This window comes from Bos indicus x Bos taurus, chromosome 3 (assembly GCF_003369695.1).
Source record: "Bos indicus x Bos taurus breed Angus x Brahman F1 hybrid chromosome 3, Bos_hybrid_MaternalHap_v2.0, whole genome shotgun sequence".
NCBI lineage: Eukaryota > Metazoa > Chordata > Mammalia > Artiodactyla > Bovidae > Bos > Bos indicus x Bos taurus.
The window spans coordinates 82898051-82913573 of record NC_040078.1 but is presented as its reverse complement, the minus strand read 5'-3'; the positions used below and the strand labels follow the sequence as shown (position 1 = coordinate 82913573).

At 35.2% G+C, this 15523-nt stretch overlaps 1 protein-coding gene across 5 annotated transcripts in view; it reads left to right on the top strand.

Annotated features, from left to right (window-relative positions):
• Positions 1-15523, top strand: part of ATG4C (autophagy related 4C cysteine peptidase) — a 95906-nt gene that overhangs the window by 65014 nt on the left and 15369 nt on the right. For 4 of the 5 annotated variants that reach the window (XM_027537045.1, XM_027537043.1, XM_027537044.1 and 1 more), the window contains one exon: positions 4859-4978. The exons of the other annotated variant lie outside the window; for it this stretch is intronic. In XM_027537045.1, the coding sequence (XP_027392846.1) occupies positions 4859-4978 (120 nt within the window). The remainder of the gene's footprint in view (positions 1-4858; positions 4979-15523) is intronic. 5 annotated transcript variants of the gene reach the window in all.

The following is a 15523-nucleotide window of genomic DNA, read 5'->3' as shown; positions in this document are numbered from 1 at the left end:
GGGGAAGCCTGGTGGGCCACCGTCTATGGGGTCGCACAGAGTCGTACACGACTGAAGCGACTTAGCAGCAGCAGCAGCATACTTGTATAGGATTATATTTCAGAAAATTTTGAGAGTGCATAAATGAGAAATGTAACTGTTACATGGTATCAGTTCTTATTTTCCCAGTTGATGCTTTTAGAGACTTTTAAAGTCATCTTAATCACTTGAGTGGCACATGGATCACTAATTCTCCAGGGCTTGACAAGTTGGAAATGTGGTTTAGTATTTTGTTTTAGTAATAGCTTGTTAGCTAATATTAATACCTAATTATGAAGATGGATAAAGCACAAGATTAAAATCTGGTACTAAGTGATACATTATAAAACAGCCTAGCATTTTTTGTAGACTATTACCTCAACTAAAGTACGAGCCAGAGAACAGCTTTGCTTTCTACTTTCTTCCTTCACTATACTTTGCATATAAACTTTAATAAGTATTTCCGGTTGACTGATTAATACTGTGGGAGGAACTCTAGAATTGTGCTATGTGAACCACACTGTAAATCTGTTTCTGCTGCGTTGTGATCTTGTGGCACTGATTCCTGTGTCTTCAGTGACACATGATTTCCCATGTGTCAAATTGACTCCTTAAAAAAAAATAAATACTTGAGATTTAGATGGAAACTTGTTCATAGTGTTCTAAGCATTATCTAAAATAGGCAAATTAAAAGATTATTAGGTCGGCTGTTTTGACCAGTAGAAAGAGATTATTCATCTGATATTTTGAGAGACTCTACAAAGATGCCAGGTCAGTGAATATCCATGTTATCCACACTGTTATTAACGAATGCCTACACAATCGATATTGGGAAGGTTGTAGCTCACTGGGGGAGAAGGCAATGGCAACCCACTCCTGTACTCTTGCCTGGAGAATCCCATGGACGCAGGAGCCTGGTGGGCTGCCGTCTACGGGGTCACACAGAGTCAGACACGGCTGAAGCGACTTAGCAACAGCAGCAGCAGCTCATTGGGAGAATGTTGCAACACTTCACAGGCGAGTCAATAGAAGCTTGAAGTGGGTGGTAGTGGGAATGGAAAATAATTTCATTTTAAGAGACTTTGTAGGTAAAATTTGGTGAAATTAGATAACTTCTGAAAAGCACAGAAGCATTTATTTTTTATATATTGAGATGCCAGAAAGTGAGTTTAAGATGAGATTTAGCAGTGAGGCCATGTTAAACTGTGGGTTCTCATTGTTAGTAGTTAGGACAGGGCAGAGTTTCAATTGTTTGGATGAGAGGACTAGTGGATATACATTATCTTATACACATTTATAATGTATATGTGTATGTATGCAGGCATGTATCTGTGTGTGTGTGCATATATTTAAGGTAAGATTTCTTAAAACCAGAAACTATTGCTTCATGCTATTTCTGATATACTTTCAGAGTGACCTGATTCTATCTCTTTACAAATACTGAGAATATTTTATTATTAAGGTATTGTTGTACTGTTAGTTGTTTAGTCGCCAAGTCATGTCTGACTCTTTTGTGACCTAGGCTCCTCTGTCTATGTCCCAGGCAAGAATACTGGAGTGGCTTGCCATTTCCTTCTCCAAATATTGTGTTACCTTAATATTAACATTCTACTAATAAGATTAAAAAAAACCCTTATTACAGAAATGTTAGTCTCTTCTGATTGCTAGGCCCCCAATTCCAAGTTTCAGGTTTTAGGAGGTGTATACAGTGGTGATTATTTTAATATATCCTTGTAAATTCAAAGCTTAGTGGCACTAAAGCTATTAGAATGATGTAATGTGATTATGTTGATAGATAAGTGAATTTCTCAGTGAAAGATGTACCCTTTATGAATTACACATGTGAACTGCAGTAAGTAGGAGGTGCTTTTTAGTAAGGATGTATTCTCTAATTAATTATATTAGGAAGTTTTATCTAAATCACCAAAATAACAGAGCTACATCTAAAATTATTTGTTTCAGTATTATTTGTATGTTTAGGTAGTAGAACCCACTCTTCGATATAATAAGTCTGGAAGAGTGCCTACCATTTGGTAGGTGCCTAATAACTATTTTTTGAGGCAATGAATAAATATTGTACCAGAAAAATGAAATAAATGGGAATTGACTCACTCTGGCCAGTTTCTTCAAACACGTAAGTGCAGAAGTGTATCTAGTGATACTTGCTAAAATGTGCTTCAGTAGAAGCTGCTACTCTTACCAAATCATCAGAATTTTAAAAACTAAAAAAGAAATCTAAGTGCATGCTGCTGCTGCTGCTAAGTCGCTTCAGTCGTGTCTGACTCTGTGCGACCCCATAGACGGCAGCCCACCAGGCTCCGCCGTCCCTGGGATTCTCCAGGCAAGAACACTGGAGTGGGTTGCCATTTCCTTCTCCACTGCATGAAAGTGAAAAGTGAAAGTGAAGTCGCTCAGTCGTGTCCAACTCTTAATAACCCCATGGACTGCAGCCTACTAGGCTACTCCATCCATGGGATTTTCCAGGCAAGAGTACTGGAGTGGGGTGCCATTGCCTTCTCCTCTAAATGCATAGCACAGAGAATTATCACAGAGTGAACAGAGCTGTGTAATGCCACTTGGGAAAAATACCATAAAGTCTAAGTTGTTCTACAATAAACAGAATTGATTTTGAATTATAAATTAATCTTGGTTTGATTAATCTTGGTTCAGAATATTCTTGGGTGAACAAACAACATGATTTAAATGGTATAAAATGCCTCTCTGTAATATGAGTCCTAGTACTCATGTAGGAACACCAGATAGCAATTTGCAGTTTTCAATCATCAGAGATTTATATTTGTGTTTTTGTGAATAATTTTAAAAGTTTTCTATAGATATGAAAATAACTATGCTTAACTAGTGTTTGTCATTATTATCTATGGTGATGGAGACAATACAATGAAATAGCACTAAGCCTATATTGGTTTAGTCTTAATGATTCTTAATGAAAACTTTAATCAATGCTTTAATATAATTTAGGGCATCCATATAGACAAGTTAAGAAAATGCTTTGTTGGACCATGCAGACTTTTGACTCTTCTTTCTTATCCCCAAGTAGTAAAAGCTAAACAAGCATTTCTTATTACTGGCTTTTGGAAAGAGGAGTAAATGACTATTGTTAGATAGCTTGTATGTCAAATAATTTTTGTTTTGTAAATATGACCTAGAACTGTCTGAGCCTTAAATAGTAATACTCCTGTATATTGTTAACTACCAAATTTACCTAGCTCTTCTATACCTTTCCAGATCTGTTTTTTAATATCTTTTTATAAACAAAATCGGTAAAACAATGTTAGAAAAGTCCAGCTAAGGCAGTACTCATATTGATTAGAAAGATGGACGTTCCAGTTTGGCTGGTTTGAGTCTTACTGTACAGTAAGTGTTAGCTAAGGGTTTCATAGTAGTCATAGTTTTAAAAACACATTTGTTTGGTTATTTACTAGCATGATGTTGGATTTGAAGCTAATACATGACTGAACTATTGATAAGGGGAAAAGAACAGTTTGAATGTATTCGTTTTGCTTAACCGCTGGTGATAATATGGAATATTAATTGGATCACAGGATATATGTAGGGGGAGAGAAAAGAGTGGTTTTGATTGATCTACCATGAACATAAATACGAAAGTCTATATTTTTCTGCCTTTTTATAGATAATTCCAAGTTTAAATCCCTTAGTTTTAGGCATTAAATGTAGGGAAATTTTAAGTTTATGGATTTATATCCAGCCTAGATTATTTCTTGAGCAGCTTATTCTTTAATTAAAAAATATAAAATGAAGAATTTCTCACACCTGTCTCCCATCTGCCAAGTTTTCTCCCTTTTCTCTAAATTTGTTAATTTTTGTGTATCCTATGCAAATATGAATATATATTTTATGGCCCTCCTTTTTAACATAAACATCTTTTTCCTTATACATACAAGAAAAAGATTTGGTAGCATCAGTGATTTTTAAGGACAAGTATCTGAGCATTTATGCAGTTAAAAAATGTTTTAAACCAAGTACTAGAGTGTCGTGGTGAAGAAAAAAGATTGGAATGATTAGCTTTATATTCTACGCTTTTCCTACTTTTGCATTCTCTAAAGATAACCAGATTCTACTAATAGCCACAGCCTGCTAGCAAAAGTAGAGTCTAGAGCAGTATTTTTGGCCCATTTGCACCTTTAACACTGTGACCACTGGAGAAGAGGGAACTAAGGGAAGAGGGCAGGGACCATAGTAGAACAATGTTCACCTTATCCTGTGTGGGACTAAACAAGAACTGAGGTAAAGCTCAGTAGAAGAGTGGGTTAGGACATTGTGCAGTGTGCTGATTGTGTCAATTGCTAAAACTCTCACGTTGACCTCTTCATATCATCATGGAACATTTTCATAAACCTGCATATTTGTTTACAAAGTCTTGGTTTTTTTATTCCAAGGTTTATAAATATTTTAAAAATCTCTAACTGAACAGACTTAATTGCACTTCCATAGAAATAGCTAACTCGATTCTAAACATTGTACTAGCTTATTCATGTCTTTTTCAGAGATACATTTTTTTCCCTTCTGCAAGTGTTAGAAATGCACCCTGCTTTTGACACACTTCTTTTCTTTTGAAGAATGGCCCTAATGTGTAAGGTGGAGATTTGGTAAACTGAATATACACAATGTTGGCTCTTATGTTTTACAGCTTTGGAGACTGGGAGGGATCATCTGCATAGGATATACTAAAACACTATTTGAAAGCATGTTTATAGTTTGAAGAATAGCTATATAGCAAATTTTAAATGAAGTGATATTTTTGTATATAAAGTACATTAAATAAAACTAAATTAATCCTAAAGAACTTTTAAAATTACAGACATTCCACTGCCCTTCTCCCAAAAAGATGTCATTTCGAAAAATGGATCCTAGCTGTACAATAGGATTTTACTGTCGAAATGTTCAGGACTTCAAACGAGCTTCTGAAGAAATCACTAAGGTACTTTTATTTTAAATATTACAATAATATTTGTAAATGATCTAATTTTTATTATAGATAGCCTATCAGAAGATAAAAATCCATAATTTATAATATGGTTATAAAATTTCCCCTTGAATGTTAATATTATTAGGAATATTGTGAACCAGAAAATACAACTATTTGGGGATTCCTAGCCTTTGAGGGTGATGAAACTTTTTGACCAGTTGAAAGTATTGACTGATCCACTAGGTGGCACTGTTGAAATAAAAATCTCTGCAAACTGTAGCCATGTGCAAGCAATTAGGTTATATTTTATTTGAAGATTTTAAAAGGGCAATACCTTAGGGGGTAGAAAAAAATTAATGAAGTATTTGATCAAGCCAAATTGTGCATTATTTCTTGTTAGTCCAAGTGCTTCTTTGATTTTTTTTTAAAGAGAAATGGTATTTTTGGATTTCTCAGAACTGCTTTATCAAATGAGCTGTGTTGTTACCTTCCAATAAGCTTGTTTAATCTGATCTATTCTACTTATAGGGTCTCTGAAATAGGTTTATTTGACTCCTCTTATTACCTTAAACTTCTGCATTTTTCTGGCCATTGAGTACTGCTAAAATATTTATAGAGCCTTAAGGTCTGTGTATATTTAGTAGTTTGGAAAGATTACTTATTTAGGAAGTAAGCATAATTGGATGGCTCTCTTTATTAGTATCAATAGTTACAGATTATCATTTATGGCAAGTAAAACCAGTACTAGAATCATTTTTAGGAATTCTTAACTTGAGCTCAGTTATAATAGTATGCCTTATAACTGCTTTATTTCCAGTTAATTTTATTCAGGAAAATGGACATACTGGGTTAAAATTTTATTTTTGTAATGTAAAAATAGAATGAAAAAGTTAAACAAAAAGTTTCATTTGAGTTAGGTTTAGTTTACTTGACTTGCCATGTAAAAGGAAATTTAACAGAAATATGACAGAAAAATGAATGAGAAGAGGAGAAAATGAGATATGTGAGAACATTTTGTTATTCCTCATTTCTCACAGTTGTCGTCTTTTCACTCTCCTTTTCAACCTGAAGGGCCAAGTGAACATAAGGAAATATGTTTTATCCATTTTCTCTTTTTTATTACTTGAAATTAGTATATACATTTGTATATTTCATTTTGACAATGCTCTGTCTTTATAAGGTGTTATGTACGTACTAATATACAGATGCAGATGATGCTGTAATATAGATTGATGTTGATGAACATTTTTCCATTAAAAAGTCCCATTTCTATTTCTGTTAGTTTATTTTCTATCTAGGTTGAAATAAGTATATTTAGAACAGTGAAGTACTTACCTCTGGAATAGAAAACAGCCCAAATTACTATTATCAAATTGAAAAACAATTATATTCATAAATGAGTTGCATGTTGATATTTTCTGATTAAAAACATAGTTTTTTGGGTTTTATACTAATAATTATAGTTTTTATGCTGGAAAACTACTTCAGAGTTATTGCACTTGATGTATCCTAGTGATATGCAATGTTAAAGCAAAGAGAAAACATGCTGAAATATTATGGAAGTATTGAGAATTTTGCTAGACTCTATTAACTTTGGTTTAATTATACTGTTGTTCTTAAGTTCATAGCGTTTTGTAGCAATATCAGAAGTTCACTTTGTCAATTAATAGCTCAGTCATTTACTTTTGCTTGGAAGATTGTAAGTTAAGCAGCTTTCTTTCTTAACAGCTGAATTTGGCATTTTTAAACTGTAATTTTTTTTCTTTGAAAATTAAAACTTCTTAAAATATTTGTTTCTATATAGGATATGTTTTCAGTTTTCTCATTTTGAAAATGAGGCCAGATAATCTAGATTCTCATGTTTAATTTGTAATGCTACATGAATGAATATTCTAATGCTTTTACCACATGAATTTTAAATGTTAATAAAACTTGTTAAATTAATTCAGTGTTTAGCAGAGCTCAGTCCAGCAAGTATCTGAATAACTATCATGTTGAAATCATAAAATGACCAAGCCATAATCCCTGCTTTTGCCCTCAAGTGGCATTTATAGTTCAGGAGGCAGAATAAGAGAAGATATGCATTACACTGAATGTGATAAGCATTCATACAGAAATAGAAATAAATTGATAGGGGAAGGAAGAAGGTTAAAATGAGAGAGATGTCACATCCAAGTCAAAGTTCTTTATTGTGATGGTGATATTTAATATGGGCCTTAAAGTATAGGCTTAATTTCTGTTGGCTCAGGGAGAAGGGAGTGTGCTTCAAGCAGAGGAAATAACAAAAGGAAAGGTACCGGAAAAGAAAAATACAGTTTCTTTAGAAAATGGCAGATAGTCCAATTTGTTAGGGGCCATGGATACATGTAGGGCAGGGCTTCTATCTTCTAACGGCCTGAATCAGAAGTCTTAGAGATTTGGCCTGGGAGCTTTCATTTCTAACAAACCTCCCAAGTAACCTTGTACATCAAATTTGAGAACCACTGATGCACAACCCAAGGTGTAATACTTGATGTTTTTAGGTGACAGCAGGACAAATACTCTAATACTTATATATATGTGTATTCATAATAGAAAAGTATAGCTGGCTTGTTAAACGTGATTTCCTCCTTATCATTGACCTGTACAAGGCTATTTGAGTCAAAATTCTGAAAAGAGGCACTTCCTTGGTGGTCTAGTGGCTAAGACTCTGCAGGCTCGCATTGCAGGGGGCCTGAGTTCAATGTCTGGTTGGAGAACTAGATCCCACATGCCACACCTAAGACGAAGCGCAGCCAAATTAATTAATTAATTAAAAAAATAAAATTCTGAAAAGAAAAATGTTCATTAATTGTAGTAGAGATGACATATATAGTGAAAATAAGGAAACACTATAGTAAATAGTAAAGGATGAGGCTAGAAAAGGAGGTTGGAATAATAATGTAGAGAGTTTTGAATGCCAGGCTGAAGAAGTTTGTACTTTTACAATATGTTGACATTATTAGACTAGTTTTTAAAAATGTGAAGCATACAGAAATATAGAGGATAGCATAATAAATACCCATGGGCTATCATTAAGCTTATGGAAAAATAAAGCCCTCATATATTATTGAAGTGTATTACCCTTCCCCAATGTTATTCCCTTATTTCCTTCCAAGTGGCAGCCACTATCCTAAATTAGTGTAAATTAGTATACTTGATATATCCATAAACAAAATACACTGTTTTCTATGTTCTTAAACTTGTCATTAATTATATATTTATATAAATATATATATATCCTTTTGCAACTTGCTTTTTCATTTGACTGACTTGGAGATTTTATCTGTTCATGTTGGTCTAGCTGATTCATTTAAACTGCAAAAGAGTAATACTTTTTACAAATCTGTCACTTCAGTCACTCAGTTGTCTGATTCTTTGCAACCCCATGGACTGCAACACCCCAGGCTTCCCTGTCTATCACCAACTCCCGGAACTTGCTCAAACTCATGTCCATCGAGTCGGTGATACCATCCAACCATCTCATCCTCTGTTGTCCCCTTCTCCTCCTGACTTCAGTCTTTCCCAGCATCAGGGGTCTTTTCCAATGAGTCAGTTTTTTGCGTCAGGTGGCCAAAGTATTGGAGTTCCAGCTTCAGGATCAGTCCTTTCAATGAATATTCAGGTCTGATTTCCTCTAGAATGGACTGGTTGGATCTCCTTGCAGTCCAAGGGACTCTCAAGAGTCTTCTCCAAAGCCACAGTTCAAAAGCATCAATTCTTCGGCACTCGGCTTTCTTTACAATCCAACTCTCACATCCATACATTCTGTTGCTGCTGCTGCTAAGTCGCTTCAGTCGTGTGCGACTCTGTGCGACCCCATAGACGGCAGCCCACCAGGCTCTGCCGTCCCTGAGATTCTTCAGGCAAGAACGCTGGAGTGGGTTCCATTTCCTTCTCCAGTGCATGAAAGTGAAAAGTGAAGTTGCTCAGTCGTATCCGACTCTTAGTGACCCCATGGACTGCAGCCTACCAGGCACCTCCATCCATGGGATTTGCCAGGCGAGAGTACTGGATTGGGTTGCCATTACCTTCTCCACATCCATACATGACTACTGGAAAAATCATAGCTTTGACTAGATGGACCTTTGTTGGCAAAGTGATGTCTCTGCTTTTTAATATGCTTTCTAGGTTGGTCATAGCATTTCTTCTAAGGAGCAAGCATCTTTTAATTTCATGGCTGCAGTCACCATCTGCAGTGATTTTGGAGCCCAAAAAATTAAAGTCTGTCACTGTTTCCATTGTTTACCCATATATTTGCCATGAAGTGATGGGACCAGATGCCATGGTCTTTGTTTTTTGAATATTGAGTTTTAAGCCAACTTTTTCACTCCCCTCTTTCACTTTCATCAAGAGGCTCTTAGTTTTTCTTTGCTTTCTGCCATAGGGTGATGTCATCTATGTATCTGAGGTTATTGATATTTCTCCTGGCAATCTCGATTCCAGCTTGTACTTCATCCAGGCTGGCATTTCACATGATGTACTCTGCATATAAGTTAAATAAACTGGGTGACAATAGATAGCCTTGACGAACTCCTTTTCCAATTTGGAACCAGTCTGTTGTTCCATATCTAGTTCTAACTGTTGCTTGCTGACCTGCATACAGATTTCTCAGGAGGCAGGTCAGGTGGTCTGGTATTCCTATCTCTTTAAGAATTTTCCATTTTGTTATGATCCACACAGTCAAAGGCTTTGGCATAGTCAATAAAGCAGAAGTAGATATTTTTCTAGAACTCTCTTGCTTTTCCTGTGATCCAACGGATGTTAGCAATTTGATCTCTGGTTCCTCTGTTTTTTCTAAATCCAGCTTGAATATCTGGAAGTTCACGGTTCAGATACTGTTGAAGCCTGGCTTAGAATTTTGAGCATTACTCAGAATTACATTTTACAATATAATACATTAAAAATTTTTTTTTAATTTTTGAAGTATAGTTGATTTACACTTAGGTTAATTTCTGCTGTATAGTTATAAATATATATTCTCAGTTATATGTTCATTTTCATGTTATTTTCTATTGTTTTATCATGATATATTGAATATAGTTTCCTATGCTATTCAATAGGACCTTGTTGCTTCAGATCAGATCAGATCAGTTGCTCAGTTGTGTCCAACTCTTTGCGACCCCATGAATCGCAGCATGCCAGGCCTCCCTGTCCATCACCAACTCCCGGAGTTCACCCAGACTCACATCCATTGAGTCAGTGATGCCATCCAGTCATCTCTTCCTCTGTCGTCCCCTTCTCCTCTTGCCCCCAGTCCCTCCCAGCATCAGTCTTTTCCAATGAGTCAACTCTTCACATGAGGTGGCCAAAGTACTGGAGTTTCAGCTTTAGCATCATTCCTTCCAAAGAAATCCCAGGGCTGATCTCCTTCAGAATGGACTGGTTGGATCTCCTTGCAGTCCAAGGGACTCTCAAGAGTCTTCTTCAACACCACACTTCAAAAGCATCAATTCTTCGGCACTCAGCCTTCTTCACAGTTGCTTATCTATTTATTTAAGTATAGATGTTGAACGTCTTTTCATGTGCCTATTGGCCATCTGTATGTCTTTAAAGAAGTAACTATTTAGGTCTCTTTCCCATTTTTTGATTGGGTGGTTTTTTTTTTTAATACGGAGTTATATGAGCTGTATGTATATTTTAGATATTAATCCGTTGTCAGTTGCATCATTTGCAAATATTTTCTCCCATTCTGTAGGTTGTCTTTTCTTTTTCTTGATGGTTTCCTTTGATGTGCAAAAGTTTGTAAGTTTGTTTAGGTCCCATTTGTTTATTTTTGCTTTGCTTTCTTTTTCCTTGGGAAACTGATCTAAGAAAATACTACTATGATTTATGTCCAAGAAGGTTTTGCCTGTATTTTCTTCCAGGATTTTATGTTTTCATGTTTTATATTTAAGTCTTTAAGACATTTTGAGTTTATTTTGTATATGGTATGAGGGAATATTCTAATTTCATTGATTTATATGAGGCTGTCCAGCTTTCCCAACACTACCTGCTGAAGAGACCATCTTTTCCCCATTCTTGCTTCCTTTGTTGTAGATTAATTGATTGTAGCTGTGTGGATTTATTTCTGGGTTCTTGCTTCTGTTTCATTCATCTGTCTGTCTGTGTTTTTTCTTCCCCCACGTACCATGCTGTTCTGATTACTGTAGCTTTTCAGTATTGTCTGAGTTCTGGGAGAATTTGTCTCCAGCTCTGTTCTTTTCCCTGAGGATTGCTTTTACAGGGGTCTCTTGTTGTTCCATATAAATGTTAGGATTATTTGTTATAGTTCTGTGGTAAATGTCTTGGGTAATTTGATAAGGATTACATTAAGTTTGTCAATTCCTTTGGGTAGTACGCTGATTTTAACAGTATTAATTCTTCAAATCCAAGAGCATGAGATCAGTTTGTTCTTTGTATTTATGAATCTGTTTCTGTTTTGTCTGTTCATTTGTTTAGTTTTATAGATTCCACATATAAGTGAAATCATGCAGATACTGGTTTTCTCTGACTGACTTATTTCACTTAGTATAATACCCTCTAGGTGCATGTTGTCTCAAATGACAAGATTTGATTCTTTTTTTTGTGACTGAGTAGTATTCAACTGTGTGTGTGTGTGTGTGTGTGTGTGTGTGTGTGTGTGTGTGTGTGTAAAACATCTACTTTATTCAGTCATCTATCAGTGGACATCTAGGTTGCCTTCATATCTTGGCTATTGTAAATAGTGCTGTGATGAATATAGGGGTACCTATATCTTTTTAAATTAGTGTTTTCATTTTCTTTGAGTAAATAACTTAATTAGAATTGCTGGATTGTGTAGCAGTTTGAGTTTTAGTTTTTTGAGGAACTTCATAACTTTTTCATACTGCCTGCAGCAATTTACATTCCCATCATTAGAGCATGTGCTTTTCTCCACATCCTCACTAGCACTTATTTTTTGTCCTTTTGGTAACAGCCATTCTGATAGGTATGAAGTAATAGCTCGTTATGGTTTGCTTTGCATTTCCCCAGTGATTAGAGAAGTTAAGTGTCTTTTCATGTGCTTGTTGGGCATCTGTGTGTTACTGTTGGGAAAATGTATATTCTCATCTTCTGCTCGTTTTCTAATCAGGTTGTCTGTATTTTGATATTGAGTTATATGAGTCTTTTTTATATAATTTGGATTTTAACCCCTTATCAGGCATGTAATTTGCAAATATTTTCTCCCATTTAGTAGATTGTCTTTTAATTTTTTTGATGGTTTCCTTTGCTGTGCAGAAGCTTTTTAGTTTGTTATAGTTCCACTTTTTAAATTTTTGCTTTTGTTGCTTTGGGGTGTTAAAGTTTAAAAAATCATCACCAAGACTAATGTCAAGGAGCTTACTACCTGTTTTCTTCTAGATGTTTATGGTTTCATTTAAGTCTTTCATCCATTTTCAGTTTATATTTGCATATGGTGTGAGAAAGTAGTCTGATTCTTTTACATGTGGCTGTCCAGTATTCTCAATACCATTTATTGAAGAGGACTTTTTTCTGCCATTGTGTATTGTTGTTTCCTTTGTCTTAGATTAATGAGGCATATGAATGTGAGTTTATTTCTGGGCTCTTTATTCTGTTCCATTGATCTGTTTTTGTGCCAGTACCATACTGGTTTGATTACTATAGCTTTGTAGTATAGTTTGAAATAAGGGAGCTTGAAACTTCCAGCTTTGTTCTTCATTCTCAAGAATCTCTCTGGATATTTGGGGTCTTTTGTGATTTCATACAAATTTTAGAATTATTTGTTTCCTTTATGCAAAAAATGCCATGGTATTTTGATAGAGATTACATTGACTGCAGATTGCTTTCAGTAGTAATTTAATAATATTGAGTCTTCCAGTTCAGTTGTCTTCTTTAATTTCTTTTGTCATGTTTTCAGAGTACAGGTCTTTCACCTTCTTGGTTAAATTTATTCCTAGGTATATTGTTCTTTTTGGTGCAGTTGTAAATGAGATTTTCTTCATTTCTCTTTTTGATAGTTTATTATTAGTGTACAAAAATGCAAAAAAAAGAAAAGAAAACTGGAAAAATGCAAATATTTGGAGGCTAAACAGTGTGCTACTAAACAATCAAGAAGTCAGTGAAGATATCAAAGAGAAAGTTTTTTTAAGAACCTTGAGACAAATAAAAATGATAACACAACTTTCCAGAATCTGTAAACACAGCAAAAGCAGTTCTAAGAGGGAAGTTCATAGTTATAGAGGCCTTCCTCAAGAAATAAGAAAAATCTCAAATTAAAAAATCTAATTTTATATTTTAGGGAACTAGGAAAAAAAGAACTAACAAAACCCAAAGTAGTAGAATGTAGGAAATAAATAAGGATGAGAGCAGAAATAAATGAAAGAGATTTTCAAAGCAATAGAAAAAAGATTAATGAAACTAAATGTTGGTTCTTTGAAATGATAAACAAAATTGACAACGTGCAGCCAGACTCATCAAGAAAAGAGAACCCAAATAAACAAAATTGGAAATGAAGAGGAAAAATTGCAATCAATACCATAGTAATACAAAAGAGCATAAGAGGATACTATGAACAATTATCTGTCAACAAATTGGACAACCTAAAGGAAATGGATAAATTTCTATAAACATACAATCTTCTAAGACCAAATCACAAAGAAATAGAAAATCTGAATAGATCAATTGCTAGTAATGAAGTTGAATCATTAGTTAAAAAAAAAAGCACTCCCAGCAAAATCTAGTTCCAGCTGGCTTAACAGATGAATTCTACCAAACATTTAGAGAAGCATTAATTCCTGTCCCTCTCAAATTATTCCAAAAAATTGAAGAGAAAGGAACATTGGCTAGCATTAACCTAATACCAAATCCAGACAAAGACACTACAAAAAGAGAAAGGGGTGCGTATCAGTATCCCTGATGAACTCCTCAAATAAAACATAGACAGCAAGCACTTGCTGTTAGTCTTAGCAATGTTTTTTTAAAATATATCTCCTCAGGCAAGGGCAACAGAAACAAAAATAAACAAATGAGACTACATTAAACTAAAAAGTTAATGCACAGCAAAATCATCAGCAAAATGAAAAGGCAACCTATGGAATGGGAGAAAATATTTGCAAATGATATATCTGATAAGTGGTTGATATCTAAATATTTAAAGAACTCATACAACTGAACAGCAAACAACACAAAACAAAAAACTCTATTTAAAAATGGACAGGAGACCTGAATAAACGTTTTTCTAAAGAAGACATACGGATGGCTAACAAGCATATGAAAAGATGCTTAACATCACAAATTATCAGGGAAATGCAAAATCACAATAATTTACCATCTTATACACACACACACTAGATGGTTAAAATTACAAAGACAATCACAAGGCTTGGTGAAGATGTGGAGAAAAGGAAACTGTCATGCACTGGTGATGGTAATATAAAGTAGGACAGCTGCTATGAGAAATAGCATGAAGAGTCCTCAAAAAACTAAAAATAGAACCACAGTACAATCCAGCAATACCACTTCTGGATATTTATCTGAACAAAATGTAAACCCTAATTTGAGAAGATATATGTTGACTTACAATATTATGTTAGTTTCAGGTATATAGTGTATTCAGTTTTCTTCTTGTAATTGATTTCTTGTTTTATACTATTGTTGGTTGTGGTTGAAAATGATGTTTGGTAGGATTTTAATCTTCTTAAATTTATTGAGACTTGTTTTCTGACCTAACGTGTGATCTACCTTATAGAATGGTCCATGTGCGTTTGAAAAGAATGAGTGTTCTGCTGTTTCTGACTGGAATGTCCTGTATATATTTATATTGAGTCCATCTGGTCTAATGTGCCATTTAAGGCTGATGTTTCTTTATTGATTTTTCTGTCTGGATGATCCGTCCTTTGATATAAGTGGAGAATAGAAGTCCCCTACTTTTGTTGTATTGCTGTGTATTTCTTCCTTTATTTACGTTAATATTTGCTTATATATTTTGGCGCTCCTATGTTGGATGCATGGGCTTCCCAGGTGGCTCATTGGTAAGGAATCCACCTGCCAATGCAGGAGACTCAGAAATGGGTTCAATCCCTGGTTTGGGAAGATCCCTGGAGGGGGAAATGGCAACCCACTCCCGTATTCTTGCCTGGATAATCCCATGGACAGAGAAGCCTGGTGGGCTACTGTCCATGGGGTCACAAAGTGTCACACGACTGTGCGACTGAGTGTGCACACACCATAGTGGTGCTTAAATGTTTACAAAATGTTGTATCCTCTTATAGGATTGAACCTTTTATTGTTATAATACCCTTCTTTGCGTTTTGTTAATAGTTTTTGTTTTAAAGTTTAATTTGTCTAAGTATTGCTGCTGCTGCTGCTGCTGCTGCTAAGTCACGTCAGTCGTGTCCGACTCTGTGCGACCCCAGAGACGGCAGCCCACCATGCTCCCCCGTCCCTGGGATTCTCCAGGCAAGAACACTGGAGTGGGTTGCCATTTCCTTCTCCAGTGCATGAAAGTGAAAAGTGAAAGTGAAGTCGCTCAGTCGAGTCCGACTCTTAGCGACCCCATGAACTACAGCCTACCAGCCT